This window comes from Fusarium verticillioides, chromosome 3 (assembly GCF_000149555.1).
Source record: "Fusarium verticillioides 7600 chromosome 3, whole genome shotgun sequence".
Lineage (NCBI taxonomy): Eukaryota > Fungi > Ascomycota > Sordariomycetes > Hypocreales > Nectriaceae > Fusarium > Fusarium verticillioides.
The window spans coordinates 2,118,845-2,137,270 of NC_031677.1; the positions used below are offsets into that span (position 1 = coordinate 2,118,845).

Sequence of the window (18,426 nt, forward strand, 5' to 3'; positions counted from 1 at the left end):
TAGAGAAGATGGCCCGGCAGGCTCGCTTGCCGGTACAGATGGCAAAGCTAGAAGTCCTGCGGACTGTGATCTGCCGAGTGGTCGCGAGGGGCGGGGCTTTGGTGCCGTGGCACGAGTACTTGATTTTGAAGTAGGTAAAGATCCTTCAGTAGATTGGTTAGTTGAAATTGAAGTATTAGGCTCAGAAGAACTAGAGACTGCGCGCACTAATTCAAAGAGGGCATCTTCTTCCATTGCCTCTATAGCTTGGTCGCCCTGCGCTTGAGTAGAATCTGGCAGCGAGGGTGCAGTGGCAGGGACTGGGCTATCCTTTTCTGGAGCATCTGTCGTAGGAGGAGGAGTTGGTGCATAGTCTCGTGGTTGTTGTTTTGAGCTTGCCGGTCGTTTCTGAGAAGAATTTCGAACTAGTCGAGGGATGGCAACTTTCCTCGCGGTAACGGGTTCTGATGGAGGGAGACCAGCAGGAGTTGAGGTTGGGTAAGGGGTGTTGAAGTTCTGGATATGAACGAGTCCTTGGCCTTCTGGCCCGTCTTCGATCCTGAACACTTGGGTTGGAATTCCGGTATTATCCACGTCTTCCATTACTTTCTGCGTCTTAGGCTGGCTATAAGTCTGGCCCTCTTTGGCTGTTGGTAAGACAGGTTCATCCAACAAGTCGTCTGTTTCATTCTCTGCAAAGCTAGATATTTGTCTTGGTAGAGAGGGCATGGGTGGCAAAACAGGACTGGAAGGAGGAGGACTTGACCGCATGAAAGATTCTGTTCGTGGCAGAGGGGGGGATGACCGTATGTCCTGCGGGCTATCCTCTGAAAAGGCAGGAGTTTCGACAGGCGATTCTGGAGAACGGCCATCCTCTTGACTCGGGGACAAGGCGCGAAGTGGTCTCGGGGGTATTTGATTGCTCAGAGTAGCACCCAGCTCCTTGCGCATCGAGGATTGCCTCTGAGGCTTGACACCTTTGGGGCCAGGCTGGGCAGGGCCGTTCAGGGGTCCTCCGCCAGGAACGGGAGTAGGTGCCCGAGGAACCTCCTGTAGATGATTCCCAGCGACTGCCTCATTGTTTGCATTAACAGGACGGAAATTTCGAAGAGAACCAGCGGTACTAGCAGTGACACGTAGAGATTCTGGACCTGAAGTGAAGGGGTTAGGAGTAGCCTTTTCGACCTTCATTGGTTTGGCTCTTTTCTTGACTGGCACTGAGCCGCCATCCTCGCCCTCGGTGCCGTCTTCATACCCTGAGGTGTTTCCTTCGGCAGGCTTCTTTCGCGGCCTACCGCGAGGCCGCCCTGTCGGTGGCTTCCTGTTGCGGGAGCTTCTGCTAGAAGGTCTTGACGTAGAAGCAGCGGTAGTTGATGGAGGGACGGGCATGGGTGCTATGCGCTGAACATCCGATCCTGAATTGGCTTGGCTAATCGCGGGATCCATCGAGTCTCGTCGTTCAATTGTAACAGGTGGTGCGCCTTGAGAAAGCGCAGGTGATGCTACTCGAGACACATGTGCTGTGTGTCCGATATGAGGGTTGGCCTGGATGAAAGAGCTCCATTCAGCGGCGCCAGAAGCCACGGCCATTTCAGCAGAGCGGGAGGGTGGCATAGAGGCAGGCTGCAGTGGAGCGGGTTGTAAAGGCGTGGGTTGCATAGGGTGAGGTGGTATCTCAACGGGTGGCATGTCAACATTTGGTTCTCGCCTTTGAAGCCTGGAACCGACTGTGAACTTGAGCTTGACTTCGATTGTCTCGCGGTTTCCTCCTCCAAATACGGCAAGCAAGTTCTTGGTAACACGCCCAGTTACCATTTTGGGCGACTGAGACAGCCATTCACCACCACGCATTGAGTCGAGTGCCCATGATAGCATGCCTTGTCCAACCAAGGGGGTGTCTGGTTCTGAATAATCGAGTGCGTAAATGGTGTAGTCGCCCTCAGTATCTTGATTCCCGAGTTCTGGGCTGCATTCGGTGATTGCCAGTAGACACGCTCTCAAGTCGACAATGCCAATGGAGTTTTGTTCATCGAGGGGAATCGTTTGAACGAAGAGGGTTTGTGTTGAACGTGCAAGGCAATTGATTTTGGCCTCCTTGTCAAATGTATAATGCACCTTGACTGCATATCAAGTTAGCAAGGTAACTACCAGACGATCGATTTTGCATACGGCCCATAGGCCTCACTTGGACGCCTGCTTCATTTGTTTCCACGTTCTGTTGCATCGTTTGACCGTTGTGATTCCAGCCGCCTTGAATAGGATTGGGCATTGGTGAAGCCATGGCGGTTAATCCCCTAAGGGGGGAGGTCAGAGATGGCGCTCGAAGAATCAATCGTGAATTATGTCGTCGTCGTATATGGTGTGTTTATATCATGCAAGTAGAGACAAGGCAGCGACGGCCGAGAAGAAAGAAGAAAAAGGTCAAGACAGGGCGTGAGGTATGGAACTGGGTAATTCAACAAGGCGTAGGAAATAGTAGTGGGGAGGTTGAATGTTTGAGCTCGTTGGCCGGGACGTGATATCAAATTCGGGAGGCGGGCGTCATGTTCGTGACGCGCTTTAACCCGCCTAAGTCGCGTCGTGGAGCGAAGGTGGATCAATTTAAAGTGCGTGCTGATAGTTTTGCGCGCTGGCTAGACAACGAGAAGACAGAGAATATAGTGAAGAGGGGGAAAAGGTAGTGATAGGGCTGTGGTTAATAAGAGAAAAGAAGAACTCAAACCAAACCTCAAATTTGAAGTATCAATGATTTAAAAAAAGAAGTCATAGATGCCTTGAGTGTGTTGTGATGCAGCTTCAAAGGCGTGTTCCGCTTGGATGAAACTGAAGAAAAGATGGAGGGTCGCCGTGTCACTCCAGTGGTTGATGAGCCAATAACCCCTGTCAATTACCCTTTTAGTGCCTGCAGTCGGTGACGCACCGCCGGGCGGTGGTGGGGTTTCGGAGTGAGACCCACCTCTAGGTTCCGACACGGATCGGTTGAATGGGGCCGGATAATGCAACTCACGTGCCCTGATATTCAATCAAAAGTCGTCGTACTTTTGAAACGGTACGTATCTTTCTAGTTGGTTGCGAACCTGAACCTTTTCGCAAGCTGTTTTGCTATGGCCAACCCAGTAACTGCCGACTTGCTTCGATGACGGGAAAATGGGTAGAAATGAGCCAAGGAAAGACGGAGATGTCTCGTCTTTCTTTCGAGGCTCTTCTCGCGGCGGGACACTGTCCCTTTTATATTCTTGCCCTCTGCCTGAGGTCATCTAATAGACTCTATCGGGTGCCTGCCTACGTGAGGTAGTTTGCTCACTGGATCCTCTTGTTGGTCCTGTTCCCTTATCTCCGCATTCCGTTTGTTTCTCTCTCTCTCCTGTCTGCATCTATCCATCCTTTCATTAGACATGTCGGGAAAACATGACTTGGTGTTTCTTCTTTGGCTTACATACCCGCCTATCTGGCCCTCCACTACCTGCATCTGCCCCTCTTTGGTCATTGGTCATGTCAAGATAAAGTCGCGACAGAATGAGACTTTTCAGCCAAGGTTCCATCTCTCACTAAAATGATTTTTGTTGTTTTCATCCCAACCCCACTTCAAGTCTCTCGTTCGCCACTTTCGCTATGATCATTCAAGACTTCATGAGCGCTAATAATTTGACTCTATGTGGGAGGGAAAAAGTATCATCTATTTTGAAGCACGTTTCTCTTGTCGCTTGATATCATCGCCATTCATCTATCAGCACACGCACTACATAATTTACATCTCGTAGTGGCATCTATTTTTACATTTTGTTATCCAAGTATCGGTAGCATGTGAGGAATTACAGTCGGCTTCCAGGGAGCGACTCATCCGCCATCCAAACAGCCTTGCCTTGGTCATTCACTGCCGTCTTGCGAGCGATAATCTCTTTGGCGACCTCAGCGATGCCTTGGCGTCCATTGCGCGAGGACGCAATTTTGTTGGCCAGCTGCTCCTGGGTATATGTGCCCCTTGACAGAATTTCCTCGATCTCCTTCTCAGATGGCACACCAAGTTCCCGGTGAGGGTATTCCTTGAATGTGCGATCGGTGAAAAGGGCTAGTTCATTATTGGAGTCGTACTCAAAGAAGGGCTTGGCCACGTTTGTGCCTCCAATCGCCTCGAGTGACTCAGGCTGCCACTTGGGCGCCTCCTTTCGGATGAGCAGTGCTGATACACCCTCGGTGAAGTCGGGATGCTGCATGAACTTGGTGGCAATCTGGTGCTCCCTCTTAAATGTTTCAGCGATATCCCACTCACCACCTACACGCATCTGGCGAAGAGCCACATGCACAGCTGTAGGTGATCGCTTGTGTAGCGTCTTGAGCTGCTTCTGCGCCCACTCCTCAGTTGGACCCCGCTCAGCCTGCAAGGCAGCAATGATCTCGCTGACGGTGTGCTTGTTAAAGCATCGGTCGATTGCCTGGCGAACCTCGCCGCTCAGGGTTATGGGCTGGTCGTACGGAAGACCGGTACAGAATTCTTCAAGAGTTTGATTGATGAGTGCCAGTCGTTCAGGCAAACCGTCGCTGTCCCGGAACCGCAGTTCGGCTAGACGTGCCTCTAGATCAGGCAAGCTGGTTGAATGCAGGTAGTGGGTGGCAATACCCGAGTAGAAGACGTTGGGGCCAGTGAGTCGCTCGCTGGTAAGCGCAAGGAAGGTTCCGACAGATCCGTTCATTCGAGGAAGAAAGAACGAAGCCCCAACATCGGGGAAGAATCCAATTGTAGTCTCGGGCATGGCAAAGACAGTCTTCTCGGTCGCGATCCTGAAAGGGGCATGGGCACTCAAACCAACACCACCTCCCATAGTGATACCATCCATGAAAGCGATGTAGGGCTTCTTGTATGTCGCAATGTAGTGGTCCAGCTTATATTCGAGGGCGAAGTATTGTGCCGATTTCTGCCAACCGTCCTCACTCTCCGAGTTGAGCTTGGCGAGCGCAGTAACGTCACCTCCAGCGCAGAGGGCCTTTTCGCCGGCACCCTTCATAACGACAACATTGGCGAGATCAGACTTTTCCCATTCGATTAGTCGGGGCACGATCTTTCGAATCATCGAGGCATCGAGTGAGTTGAGCTTCTTCGGCCGGTTGAGCATGACGGTTCGTAGACCATACTTGCTCTCGAAAACTACATCATTTGGATCATCCCCTCGCTTCTCTCGGATATTGGTGGCTTCCGACGAAAGCTATGACATGAAATTAGAATTCATAGCAACAGAGACCCCGGTAATTGTGTTCACCTGTCGTGCACCAAGCGAGGAGCTCAGAATTTTTGATTGCTGGACCATATTGAAGATTCTTGGTGAGCTCCGACTTGCAACATTAGCTGAGGCGCAAGCTCGGACTGACAAAGTTCGAAATGGCATTGTATGAGAAGAAGAATTAGCGATGCGCACATGCGATCGACATGCGCATCGAGGTGAAGGAAGAGGGGGTATAAGATGGCTTGGAGTCTTGTCCGAGGTCCGCGGCAATGCTTTTCTTAACCGTCCGCAATAAGCCGCCTACATACCAAGGTTCGCAGCCACACTTTTGATGGAGGATTTGCTCTCTACTATCGTCACATGACTTCTCATGAAGCTCGAAAAATGGGTCTATGCCATCAGCCAATCAGACACGTGCTCCAGCTCGTGGTCAACTTTTTGAGCTAGGTATGTACAGAGTATTGTATCTGGGCTGCAGCCTTGCGCGCATCTCCAACATCCCAAACTATCAGATTATTTCCAAGATGTCGACGGACCCCAAGATTCAGTATGTCACAACAAGTCCTTCTTTTCAGCCCCACAGTACTAACATATTAATTAGGGAGCTTCTTAGCAAGTCGCGCAATGAACTCACGTACGTGACAGGCACCTCTTCCTCTTCTTCCAGCACCGCGACAAGTCCTCGATTGCTAACACATCATCTTCCAGTGAGTACGAGATTGCCCAGCTAGAAGAACACGAGTTCTCTGCCGGCCCTCTATCTATCCTTCAGACCGCCGTTCGATCGCACGTGCAAGTGCTCATCTCCATCCGCAACAACCGCAAGCTCCTTGCGCGTGTCAAAGCCTTCGATCGCCATTGCAATATGGTGCTGGAGAATGTGAAGGAGATGTGGACAGAGACCCCTCGGTTAGCAAACGGGAAGAAGGGTCGCCCGGTGAACAAGGATAGATTCATCAGCAAGATGTACGTCTACAAACCCAAGAACTTATCAATTAGCGGTGACAGGAACGTCGAGGCTGAGTGCTGACTTTATCACAGGTTCCTACGAGGCGATAGCGTCATTCTGGTTCTTCTCAGCTAATGGTTCACTACTGTCATGATTTGGGGGCGGTGAGAGCTCGAGTTTGAGAATGGGATTTTTGTATGTCTTACGGGCAAGACTCACAGGGACTACATAGGCGTTGAAAACATGTTGATTTCCCCATACCATATTCTGTTCATTACATGTGTTATCAATATTTGCACACTGCCGATCAACTGGCCTTACTGGCTAACAGCAGAGGTTATAGACTGCCTAACTGCTCAAGCCTAGGAAGAAGCTGGCCAACCCCCAAGCTCCAGGATCGGGAACCTCCTGATAGCCACTACCCCCGATATAAACCGTCCGACCCAGGCTGGCTTGCATACCCTTGGTCTTATTAGCCCCCTCCAGTGCTGCTTCAGCTGCCTTCTTGACATCTCCTGTCTGGTTAAGGGCTTCCACGAAAGGATAAAGGGCGTCGACCAATGTCCGATCTCCAGGACGAGCAGGCGTGTACTTAGCCAGAGCATCGCTACTCATTTTGAGGGCCTTGCCCCAGACTTCGGACGAGGCGTTGCCGGGTGACAGTTCACGAAGAGCATGAACCAGGGCGTTGAGGAAGATGGCGTACAGAGCCCCAGAGGTCCCATCCATAGCCGTTTCCACGATTGTTACGATTGATGAGAGATCCACGACAACGTCGCCGGTAAGAGGTTGCTCATCGATGTGCTTAAGGATTGCTGTATTATGTCAGTAAACGGCTTTTCCCAACGGGGCCACGATGCGTCGGACTGACCTTCAGCGCCTCGTTTCAAACCGATTCCACAGTCACCATCTCCGACGATAGTATCGTAATGGGTGACCTCAGGCTCAGCCTCAACCACTTTTTGCAGGCCTTTCTTCAATACTGCTTGCGCGGTACCAGGGTCTGTTTTTAGACCACTAGACTTGATATCCCCTGTAACACCAGCACGGCCTGTTCTTGTATTGGTATTCTTGGCTTCCCAGGTGCTGGCCTGGACGGGTGAGGACCATCCAACCACCTCACTGGGAGCATCAAGCAATTCAATCATGCTCGGAGCTTCGAAATCAGGCGAGACCACATTGAGAAGGGAAATGCTGAAGCCGAGTCCGTTCAGACTGGTCATGAATGTTCCACTGAGTATTCTCACGGGCCGGATATTGTAACTTGACTCGAGCTGACTCGCAACCTCTGCAGTGATGCCGCCCAGCTCAAGAACACTGACTCCTCCCAAGTTGTTGATCATGAGAACAACTTGTTTGGAATCAATGCTTACAAAAGCTCGATCCTTGTCTGCGGCGTCGAGTAATTGCTTGAGCATTTTACTTACGAGATCAGGTAGTTCAGCCTTCTCACGGCCAGAGCCGGGCTCATTGTGAATACCCATTCCCAGCTCCACCTCGTCTGCCGCAAGACTGCCCTCCGTATCGGCCTTTCGCCCAGGAACGTGCACATGTTCGAGACTAGCGCCCACACTGACGAGGTTGTCTGCTGTCAGTTGTGCATATTTGGCAACCTGGTCAAGTGGCTTTCCTAGAGCTGCTAGGGCACCTGAGATTTTGTGAACGAGAACTGTACCTGCAATTCCACGACGTCCGACTTTTCCGGCTTTTGCACGACCAACACCAACATCGTCGCCAACGACTACCATCTTAACCTCGAGCCCTGCAGCCTTGGCCTTTTCAACAGCCATGCCAAAGTTGAGGACGTCACCGGTATAGTTCATTACAGTGACTAGAACTCCCTTTGATGTATCGACGCGGGAGGTAATTGCTGTACGTATTTGTTCTGCTGAGGGAGATGCGAAGATGGTTCCAGCTACAGCTGCGGAGAGCATGCCGTGGCCGACCATGCCGGCGAATGAGGGTTCATGGCCGGAGCCACCTCCTGAGATAATGGACACTTGTGCTTTGGCATTGGAATCAGGACGACGATAGATAACTTTGAAGTCTGGATCTAGGGCGAGCGACGGGTTGGTGAGGGTCAGACTATGGAGAGCTGAGGAGACGAGGTGGGTTGGATCGTTGACAAAGTGTTTGGCTGACATGATAATGGACGGATGGAGCGAGTTGATCAACCAGTATTATAGAGATAAGATGAAATTGGTTCTTAATTAAGAAGATATTATTGATCAATTGGGACAGATATCTGAGTGATTCAAGCTTCTTAAGTACCAGCTGCCAAGATAACCGCCACTATGAGAGTGGCAATCAGGTGAGGTTATGTTGGCTGTATGGATTCAAACGATCAAGGATGGATGAATGGAAGCCAACACCGAGCTCAAGTGGGGGAATCGCGGGGTTTGCAGCGGGGTTGGAGCCGTGAGGCCGGGGGAGGGAATATGTCACGGGAGATGCCATTCATGGATATTGGGTATTCGGTTTAGGTATACCGAAGTTCTGCCCACTGTTAACGAGCATGTGGCCATTGACTTGCAATCATGAGACTTGTACTAGGTGGACGTATGAGGTGTTGATGATGGAGTTGTTGAGAACCACACAATTCCTGCGCAGTGTACAAATTGGAAATGGGGTGGAGTTGAGTCAACTCTTAGGCCTCAGACAGGCATGGGAGGCTCAACAGGTTGTTTAACCGCATTGTCAATTGTTCAATGGTTGGGGGGGCCAATATAACAAGAGGCGGCATTGCACGCACATGCGTGTAACCACCGGCTTTCTTATTCGAGTAATATCCTAAGCTTCGTAACAAGTTGATGCTAACCCAGCTTGTGGACCGTGTTTTTATATTATAAGCTTAATTAATAACTTTTAAACGCATTGCAATCCAGACAAGGCATGCCCATTGTTAAAGGCAAGCCTACCTAGTGATTCGTCAGCTAATAGGAAATATAAGAAAAAAAGCATAGGCGTATTTGTTTACTTGCTGGTGGATCGCTCTCCGGGTAATAATGTGGAAGAGAATGCAAGTATGACAGAATAGCCAGCAGAATCTAAAGCAACGATGCCAATAACATGAAACTGTGCTGGCTTTCCGCGTTATCTCGTGAAGCAGTGCTGTTCTAGAATGCCGAATACTGAATGCTGCATGCGTACTCTGTAAACGATATCAGATTCATCAATTCCTATTCAGCGCAAGACCATTTAGGTTACTGGTCCAAGTCCAAATAATGATAAGCCTAGGTCCTTGATCACTTTGCAACATCCTGCATACTCTAATTTGCAGACAGTGCTGTATACCTTAGATAAAGTTCAGCTCCAGTGGCTGAAACAATTGCTAGACTGGAAACCAAAGCTCGTTATAGATAAAGAAACTGTCTATCCTCTGTACATACGCGCGTCAGGATACAGTGCATACGCATGCTTGGTTAGACATACCTATGTATGTACTAAAGCAGGGATAAATTTCTGGCAGCATTCCCACATACCGGTCCACACAGTACTGTATCCCTACCACAGTACGGAGTATGCATAGAGTATTTCTAGAGTTTCTTCAAAGGCGCACGCTAACGCGGGAACAAAATAACCTAAACCAATAATTAAACAATGAGTTCCGTGATCCCGGCTTGGCTAACTCGCTAAGTAAAGATCGAATTGCCCTTCCTGGAAACTGAAACACACACGCCTCATCGACTGTGTACTGCCAGTATGTAAGCATACGATACGATACGATACGATCCATGGTTGCCCTACGGAACAATGGTTCTTTCAGTCTCGGCCGAATTGAAAGAGATGCTCCATAGTTTCTTATCCGCTCTTCAGGTCATGCAGAAAAGGGATTGAGCCAACGATTGGATCGTGCTGGCTCCGGGAACCGCATTTATTCCAGGAACAAATGGAGCATTGCTTACACTGGAGTCGATCATAATCAGGTACTGTGCAGTGCATTGCATGCCTGCTTGCGTACCTCTCTCTCTCACGGCTCTCTCATGACAGACTCGCCGACTCGAGGTAGAAGTCTCAACTGTCGCCTGTGTATGTGAACCCCCTAACGATCCACGTTCCCGTAGGATCAATGTTGTTGCTCCGCCTCAAGGCACACCCATCCATCCATGATCCATCACATCGTATGGCCCCGATGAGCCCGAGCCATGATGGGCTCCCACTCTCCTTGGACAAATTCATTTCAAAAGGGGACTTCCCTCCAACTTGCAGTGGAGTCCCTGACGTATCGTCCAACATTGATCAGTCAATGTCAGCAGTGGCCATGCCCACAGCAAAAAATTGGGGTGTTTCGAGCATCCATCCCCCTTCTTGCAATGCCAATTTTAGAAGGAAGGACACCTTCTCTTTCTGCATATCGATTCCCATTTCCTCGACGTTTTCTTTCTCCCGTTGTTCTTCGGCTACTCACTTAGGCACACTCCTTTCATCTCCGTGGTTGGATATTTCTATCACCATATATCGTTGAATTCATTCTTGGCGACGCACGCGTCTAAGTGGGATACACGAGCCGAGCTTGGCATCAAACAGGGTCCAGTCCATCTGTTATTCCCGTCTCGTCTTTGTCTTGGTATTCCTAGTTTTGGGTTAAGCTGCCAAGATGCATTCATTACTTCGAGCAACTACTGCGGTACTTGGCTGGGCAGCAGCTGTCAATGCCTACGACGTAACATGGGATGACAATAGTAAGTTTTTTTTTGATCAAAAAGTAGAGCGAAACTAACGCATAGTGGTAGAATCTATCGAGAAGGCTGCCGGCCAGGCAGCTTATGGCTTGGTAAAATACTACACAGGAAACAACACCGGCGATACACCAGGAAACTTGCCAGATCCTTACTACTGTAAGGCTCCCATGCCAATCGAGCCCTAAGCATTTATTGACCATTAACAGGGTGGGAGGCTGGCGCGATGTTTGGTACTCTTGTTGATTATTGGTGGCTCACCGGTGACGACTCTTATAACAACATCACAAAACAAGCCATGATCCATCAAGCCGGTACAGAAGGCGATTACATGCCCGATAACCAGACAATGACTGAAGGAAACGACGACCAGGGCTTCTGGGCAATGGCTGCAATGTCAGCAGCTGAGCATCAGTTCCCAGATCCTCCTGAGGACACACCCGGATGGCTCGCTCAGGTTCAAGCTGTGTTCAATGAGTACGTTAGTCGCTGGGACGCAGACTACTGCGACGGTGGTATGCGTTGGCAGATCTTTAAGTGGAATACTGGTTACGACTACAAGAACGCTATCTCCAATGGCTGCTTTTTCAATGTCGCTTCTCGGTTAGCGCTGTATACTGGTAACGACACTTATTCGGACTGGGCTGAGAAGTTGTGGAAGTGGCATGAGGATTCTGGCATCATCACCGACAAGTTTGCAGTTCAGGACGGTGTTCACATTAGCGATGCCAAAGGAAAGAAATGTACCGATATCGACAAGACACAGTGGTCCTACAACACAGGCATCTTCCTTCACGGCGCCGCGGTCATGTACAACCTCACCTCGAGCGACAGCTGGAAGAAGAGAGCGGACGGTCTCCTCGACGATGTTTTCAACAAATTTGTCAAAGATGAGATCATCTACGAGCAGTTTTGCGAACCTCACAAACAGTGCAGTCAGGACCAACAGAGCTTTAAGGGATATCTTGCACGTTGGCTGGCAGCCACGACGCAGCTTTATTCGTCTACAAACGACAAGATCATGGAGCTCATCAAGACAAGTGCACAGGCCGCCGCTAAGATCTGCACAGGCTCACCCACAGAGGGTTACAAGGGGCCTGCAGGCACAGCATGCGGCTTCTCTTGGACGACGGGTAGCTTTGATGGTTCTGTTGGAGTTGGTCCCCAGATGAACGCCCTCTCGATCATCATGTACACGCTAGTGGAGAGTGCCAAGGGGCCTGTCACCTCTAAAACCGGCGGAACATCCAAAGGAAACCCGGGCGGTGGAAATACGGACATTAACGACAATGATGGAACCCCTCCAATGAAGGACATCACGACGGCTGATAAGGCTGGCGCAGGTATTCTGACGTTCCTTTTCCTTGCCGGTGTCATCGGGGGTGTTTCATTCTTGGTCATCGACTTTTAGACCTCAAATTTCTATAATAGGGCTTGGCGTTGAGAGGTGCTATCTGTTATATTTATTGTCTTGCGGCGTTGAGAAGTTGCTAGTTTGGATAGTTTGGACTTTACTTGGCCTCAGACTTCTAAGTCAGGCTACAGAATTATAATTACAAATCTTATTGATTACGTTGCCAACGTTTAAGGACTCGCGACGATCCATTTATGAGTTTTCATATACCCATCTGTTGCTTGGTGTTGCTTGCTTTCAGCAAATCCCATTCTCAGGTGGCGCTTCGTAGCAACGAGAACAAGAGTCTCGTACGTAAAGGAGCCTTTGAGTAATGGTCATTGATTCTTAGTGTAAATATGCCACCCATTCAGTCCTTTTCATTAAGGTTCTTTGGTTAAGAACAACCTTATCATTAGACGATCTAGATAGAGCTCGGTATCTCCATCCACTTAACGCTCAAACTCCGGACCAAGAAGCAGGACTATTTCACACTATTCCGTGTCCTTTAAACTACCATGCTCATCCCTGGCCATCCTTGCATACTGCGTCTTCAAAAGGGCAGTATCTGCACTGACAAGGGAATTGGTCCACCTTTCCTCTTCCTCGACCCCTTCTGCCGTCTTCACCGTCATATGGCCCATCAGTACCGGACGACAATTAACATAGACATTCTCATACTCACGAGCCGGCACGTTAAACGTTTCGTGAAAGATTCCCACATGCTTGAGCTTAGATTTATTGACGTAGTCCCATGCCTTTCGGTGTAATTCGTCATGTGCGAAGCGGTGCAGACTCTTTAAGTCACGAAAGTAGTAGATCAGAAGAAGGGTGTTATTGCTGCTCCTTTCATCTCCTCGCCATGTTGAAGAACTCAGCATACCATATTCGTCTCGTTTGGAGTTAAGATCCTTATGCATAGCCATGAAATATTTGCTAATTTGCTCCATGCCCGGTGCTGCGAGACCGAGAGGGTGGTTGGTCTGGATTCCGAGATGAAAGACTACCATGGGGCTTGCTCCGGGAGGTGAGCCAAAGAATCCAGTAGAGAAAGGAAGTTGTGCAGTGGCACGGCCTGGGTACGACATTCTTATTATACTCATTGGGTTTTGTGCTGTAAAGTTGGATCGTGGTTGTGACAATGGAGTTCAATAAGACGGCCAAGGGTGGGACGACTGCCCAACGGAGAGGAAGAACAGCACAAAGTGCAAGTTGAATGAACGACCCAACGACTACTGTAGTCTGAGGTTTGAAGCAGTCTTTGAACATGAACTTATCATGTGTTAGTTGAGAGCAAGTGTGAAAACAGGGTGTATAACTCACAAGCATCCCAGCTGTAGAGGCAAATGTCAGAGGCCGGGAAGTTGGCTCCAGTTTGGAGCGGAGTTCTGATTTTGTCATCTTGTGGTCGTTTAGTTCATTCAATTCGATATTGAGTGCTAGAGTTGGAAGAGTCGCATCAAATATTCATGGCGCGTGGTTTATATATTGACGGTTCTTTCTACTGAAGTGATTCAGCTGCAACCAAATTATTCACGTCACAAGGAACATGTCTCAGCAACATGTTAACGAAGCGAATGCGAGGTCCAGAAATATCATATGCCTCGATGATGCTGCATACGACGACTAATAACGTTGGTTTGGTCTGGTCAAGTCACTCTTGGTGGTGGTGGCTTGCTCGCACTCGCTTAATGCTCCGATGAAAGGTGCTTAAGTAATTTTATCAATTGCCTGAAAATGTACTTCTGTCCAAAATAAGCCAATAGATAAATCCTATTAGCCAAGCTCGGAACGAAAACTTGCATTGCTCCAGCCAAGTTTTCCGAACTCCATTGGTATATGTAATACGACTGGAGAACAGCAAAACATCGGACTGTTTTTTTGGCCGTGTGCTAACTGTGCTCCGTCCTTAGGTTGTTAAGTCCGTTGGGCAATGGATTTTCTGTGACTTCATGTTTACGCCCTGCTACTGCAGGATCACTCATACTTCGGAGTCACGTCGTTCATATGTCCAAGATCGAACGCATCTCCACTCCTGGCTGCCCTAGCAACGAACAAGAGATCGAGATCTTGACGACGAGTCCGGCTGAAGATCTGCGTACTAACTAGCCGAGACTCGATAAATCTGAGACACGAATGTCCCCGGCTGCTAAATCTTTAAACAGCAGTGGGAATGTGTTAGCGGGCGAGCCAGAAGCTCTTGAAGTGAAAATGTTGCTTGTCGCCTAAGTCATGGAGGTATGAGCAATATTTCGAAGATTTAATAAACTACGAATTGACTTGGAATGTGACGGTTCCCTAGTCGTCACTCATGAGGGTCGTCTCACTATCATAATCCTAAATAACACCAAAAACCCAAATTGCATGTGCACAGATACTCAGACGATACGCCCAAACAACCGACACACACAAGCCATACAAGAAGAGATACAACCGACAGAACTAGCAAAATGGCTCGCAATATGAGATTCAAATAAGCCATTTCAAGAGTGCCAACAGCGCGCAACGAAATGGGATCCATTAATTGCAAACTCCATCAGGAGCAGCCGAGCCTCTTTTCTTTCTTTCTTTCTTTCTCGTCAAATACCGGTCTGTGATACCGAAACTGTGTACGCCTGGCCATTTTTATGTAAAGAAATGTGTGCAAATCGCTTCAAAAGTATGCTCAACATAATATAGATGCGCTGCGAAAGGTTGGGGCAAAGATTGGCTAAGCAGTGTTTTCCTTGTTTTGTGTCTTATGAGGATAGTTGGGGTCCGTGAGGGACTTCTCCCACTCATCCATCAGGGTTGTCGCGGTGCGTTTGATGTTACTGGGCGAGAACTGGTTGACGATATTGGGTAGAAGCTCTTCTAGCTTGGGAGAGAGCAAAGGGGTTTCGTAACCGGTCGACTTCTTCTTACTATGCCAGGTTAGCATCTTCAGTTGCATTTCATCTCAATTTCAATGCCAAGTGACTTACGAGGGTGAGTCCGCAGGTTCTCCCTCATCTGAAGTAGCAGACATATCGTCCAATCCACCGCTGCCAATAGTAGATCCACTCCAGCGAGACGTCTTGGAAGATGAGGCCGGAGATTCCCAATTAGACCAGTCGTTATCATCCATCGAATCAAACCCAAGAGGCTGCCAAGAGAAAGACTTGTTTTTGGACTTCGTTTTGCTCCGAGAAGATAGTTCGGGCCTTTTCGATGCTGTGCTTATCGAGGTCGAGGATTTGGTCTCTGTTGTATCGGAGTTGTTGTGAGGTGGTTCAAATACTGTGCTCACTTTGGGCCGTAGCGGACGATTCGGTCGTATGGTGTCCTGATTTCGATTGACTTCGCCACGTTCGTTGACACTGTTGGAACGCACGGGCTGACCATTAATAGGCTCATCCCCGACTGTAATCTGGCGTATGTCCTCGACGAAAGCCCTGAGGCCCAACTTAAAGTCCTCGACAATCTGTGGAACAACTGGGCCGTTTTGTTGGGTGCGTGGCTGCCACGAGGCACGCTTAGATAAATGAGGGTTTGTTAATTGAGCGGTCCTGCGCTCTATCGAAGGTAAGTTCACTTGCTCGTGCTCGTGATCGCGATCCTGATACAATGAGAATCCTGCGTCTGGTTTCGCCGGCGATAGCAGAGATAGTGTTCTTGTGTGCCCACCCCGGAGAACCCTTCTGCGGTTGGGAGTCGCTGGGTTCTGAGTCTGCTGTAACAGTTTCCTGCGATCTGAGTCGACACTTCGCCGGATAGATGCACCATCATCTTCTGAGGATAAAATGGGACTGCGAAATACTTCGAAAGAGGTGCTATCGCCCTTCTTCTCTTGTGCGGTCCATTTCTTCTTGAGCAACGTTAGATCTGCCTCGGCACGCGACAATTCTTCACGCAATTCGAGCACACGTCTCTCCTGAGCAGCAATTGCGATGATGAACTCATTTGTGTCAGCAGGAGTGGCTATGCCAGATTCGATTGGTGTCGGGGGAACTGATGACATGGAAGCAGAAGTCGGCGTTGGTCGGGAAGGGTCGCTTGTAGGGGGTGCAATTGGAAGCGTCAAAGAGAGTCGATTGACCTGGCGGTTCATGCTGGATACGCTAGATTTGGCACGAGCATGGCCACGTCTGAACGGGACGCTCTCGTCCTTTGAAACCGGTCGGGAAGGCATTGCTGCTGTTGAAGTCATGCTGCCGTGGCGGTTGTGCGAGGAGGAATTAAGGTGTCTCGGGTTGGACCCCTGAGCCAGGTCACGAATAGGAGCGTACCTAGGGTTGACAGAGGCAGCGACACCGACAGTCGGAGAAGCAGTAGCAGAAATGGTCGAATTAGGGGCTGTCTCAAAATTCGAGTTGGATGGAGTGGTGGGAAGAACTAAATCCGCTGGCAGGCGGTCGGCAACTGAGTAGCGTCGACGGATAGCTTGTTGTTGCGAGGCCATGCCTATTAACTCGTAGGGATTCGACTTATTGAAAAGTAGGGAACGGAGGCCGAGCAGTCTTCGGCGTTTATGCAAATTGAAACGTAACTGAGAATGGAAATGAGTGGCTGGAGCTCTTCGGGCTCTGATGCGCCGCAATCTAGCAGCGGCGACAGCAGCAACAGCGGCTCTGGTAGTGAGCGCTCTATGGTGTAACTGTGTCAGATGGCGGTGATCATCGAAGAGAGCGAACGAGCAACGATGGGCAACGCAGATTTGAAAGAGAAAGCCAGTCATCAGAATAAGGAGAGAGGCGAGTCCAAGGTGGATTGTGGGTGGCTTGGTGGTGTATCAAGTTTCGCATGGGGTATGGCGCCAACCGGGGTGGATTTTGGTGGAGTGTCCACCAATTGCTCAGTGGTTGTTGTCGTAAATAGAGTCCTGCAGGCGTTCGGTAGCACGCCCCTAGATCCCCTAACTTGGGTAGACGTTGACTGGGCGGGCGTTGAACTTGAACCGGGCTGGGGGGCGTTGTCAGGAGAATAGGAATAGGAACGGGCAGTGGAACACCATTGGACGCTGGGGAGGACGCAGGAACTTCTCGAATTAGGAAGCCGGGGACGATGAGGCTTGCCAGGGGCCAGACGCGAACAAATTGACGAATCCCAGCAAGGGACAAGATGACGTTAAGCGGATGGGGCGGGCGATCAGGAGCCGTTGAGTGAATCAATTGTCGCGAGAAGTAAGACTGTAATTATGAGCTAGAAACAAAGATGATATAAAAGGAAAGAATATTGATGAAAAAGAGGGTCGACTGCAAGAAAAGGATCAAGAGGGTAATGAGCGAATATTCCCGAACAGGCGTTTGCGGGATGCAAATATGGGATGTCGAAAAAGCAAAAGAAACTGGATGGATGTTGTTGATGATACGCAATTCCGGGAGAATGGCGAACTCGACGGCAGCCCTGTCAAGGTAACTGGAGCCGCGAACAAGTAAGTATCCGTACGCCTCAGTAGGCGAGTGATCCTGTAATTGAGGATGTAATGCGTGTAGTACTTGGGGCGCGTGAACCTGATCATCGATTAATCCAGCCAGGCAAGGTAAAGTATTGGACATGAATTGTAGATGTTACTGCAGCAGGGTCTCGTGTATTGGAAATTGGGGCATGTTTGTTTACATAGGTAAGGTAGGTAGGTAGGCAGTTATGGAGGGAGACTCATAAATCAATCAAATGGATGGATCCTCGGCATCCAATCCATCAAAACACCATGTCATGCCAGTGCCATGCGAACTGACCCAAAATGTTGCACTTACGGCCCAACCCGCAGGTCTCATACAGGTTGTGACAATCGCACCACCTGACCCCGACAACCAGCTGTCGCTGCCCCATTTTGCGCCATCCATCGAGCGAGCTAAACGCCTTGTGGGAAGTGGATCATATCCCCAGTTTGACTCACAAGGTCGGCCATCCGATCTCAACTTCTTGGTTTCAATTTATTTTGATGCTCGATTCATCAGACCGCCCCGTTGCTATCCTCTCCCTCTAATCCGTCCGTTGTCAAGAGAACTGCCAGCTCGACAGGCTACTACTGCAGCTTGTGCGTTAGATCGTTTCTTGTTAGGCAAGGGTTCCAAGACGAGGACAAACGAGCATCTGCGCTGCCCGTAGTTAAGTTCTGACGATTATCTCCTTGCCATCATTGGCTAGGTACTTGGTATTGAAGCATCTTGGACTGACTGGCCTGACTGAAGAAGGGTCGACGTTTGTCACGACGATGGAGAATTCGTTCCCGTGACCCTGTCATCC

General features: G+C 49.5%; 7 protein-coding genes across 8 annotated transcripts; 2 read left to right on the forward strand and 5 right to left on the reverse strand.

Annotated features, from left to right (window-relative positions):
• Positions 1–47: 47 nt before the first annotated feature.
• On the reverse strand, positions 48–2,260 carry FVEG_16264 (hypothetical protein; the record flags this gene model as incomplete). The annotated part of the gene is made up of 3 exons (XM_018905506.1): positions 48–143; positions 208–2,099; positions 2,149–2,260. 3 exons carry the CDS (start codon positions 2,258–2,260, stop codon positions 48–50), a joined length of 2,100 nt encoding a protein of 699 aa, XP_018754553.1.
• An 804-nt stretch (positions 2,261–3,064) lies between these two features.
• Positions 3,065–6,453, forward strand: FVEG_08162 (small nuclear ribonucleoprotein D2). Its single transcript, XM_018896997.1, has 4 exons — positions 3,065–5,745; positions 5,800–5,832; positions 5,907–6,164; positions 6,240–6,453. Exons 1-4 carry the CDS (start codon positions 5,591–5,593, stop codon positions 6,280–6,282), a joined length of 489 nt encoding a protein of 162 aa, XP_018754554.1. The 5' UTR covers positions 3,065–5,590; the 3' UTR covers positions 6,283–6,453.
• FVEG_08161 (hypothetical protein) lies at positions 3,792–5,282 on the reverse strand (the record flags this gene model as incomplete). The annotated part of the gene is made up of 2 exons (XM_018896996.1): positions 3,792–5,180; positions 5,235–5,282. The coding sequence occupies 2 exons, from the start codon at positions 5,280–5,282 to the stop codon at positions 3,792–3,794; spliced, it is 1,437 nt and encodes a 478-aa protein (XP_018754555.1).
• Positions 6,305–8,484, reverse strand: FVEG_08163 (dihydroxyacetone kinase). The gene is made up of 2 exons (XM_018896998.1): positions 7,019–8,484; positions 6,305–6,962 (listed from the first exon to the last, which is right to left on the reverse strand). The coding sequence occupies exons 1-2, from the start codon at positions 8,289–8,291 to the stop codon at positions 6,496–6,498; spliced, it is 1,740 nt and encodes a 579-aa protein (XP_018754556.1). The 5' UTR covers positions 8,292–8,484; the 3' UTR covers positions 6,305–6,495.
• Positions 8,485–10,103: 1,619 nt separating this feature from the next.
• Positions 10,104–12,465, forward strand: FVEG_08164 (hypothetical protein). 2 transcript variants are annotated; one of them, XM_018896999.1, is made up of 3 exons: positions 10,104–10,829; positions 10,881–10,985; positions 11,036–12,465. In XM_018896999.1, exons 1-3 carry the CDS (start codon positions 10,745–10,747, stop codon positions 12,235–12,237), a joined length of 1,392 nt encoding a protein of 463 aa, XP_018754557.1. In that variant the 5' UTR covers positions 10,104–10,744; the 3' UTR covers positions 12,238–12,465. The 2 variants fall into 2 exon arrangements, with proteins under 2 accessions (XP_018754557.1, XP_018754558.1); XM_018897000.1 differs by having other exon boundaries at positions 10,881–12,465.
• A 248-nt stretch (positions 12,466–12,713) lies between these two features.
• Positions 12,714–13,620, reverse strand: FVEG_16265 (hypothetical protein; the record flags this gene model as incomplete). The annotated part of the gene is made up of 3 exons (XM_018905507.1): positions 12,714–13,294; positions 13,404–13,491; positions 13,543–13,620. 3 exons carry the CDS (start codon positions 13,618–13,620, stop codon positions 12,714–12,716), a joined length of 747 nt encoding a protein of 248 aa, XP_018754559.1.
• A 1,309-nt stretch (positions 13,621–14,929) lies between these two features.
• FVEG_08167 (hypothetical protein) lies at positions 14,930–16,915 on the reverse strand (the record flags this gene model as incomplete). Its single annotated transcript, XM_018897001.1, has 2 exons — positions 14,930–15,122; positions 15,183–16,915. The coding sequence occupies 2 exons, from the start codon at positions 16,913–16,915 to the stop codon at positions 14,930–14,932; spliced, it is 1,926 nt and encodes a 641-aa protein (XP_018754560.1).
• Positions 16,916–18,426: the final 1,511 nt, after the last annotated feature.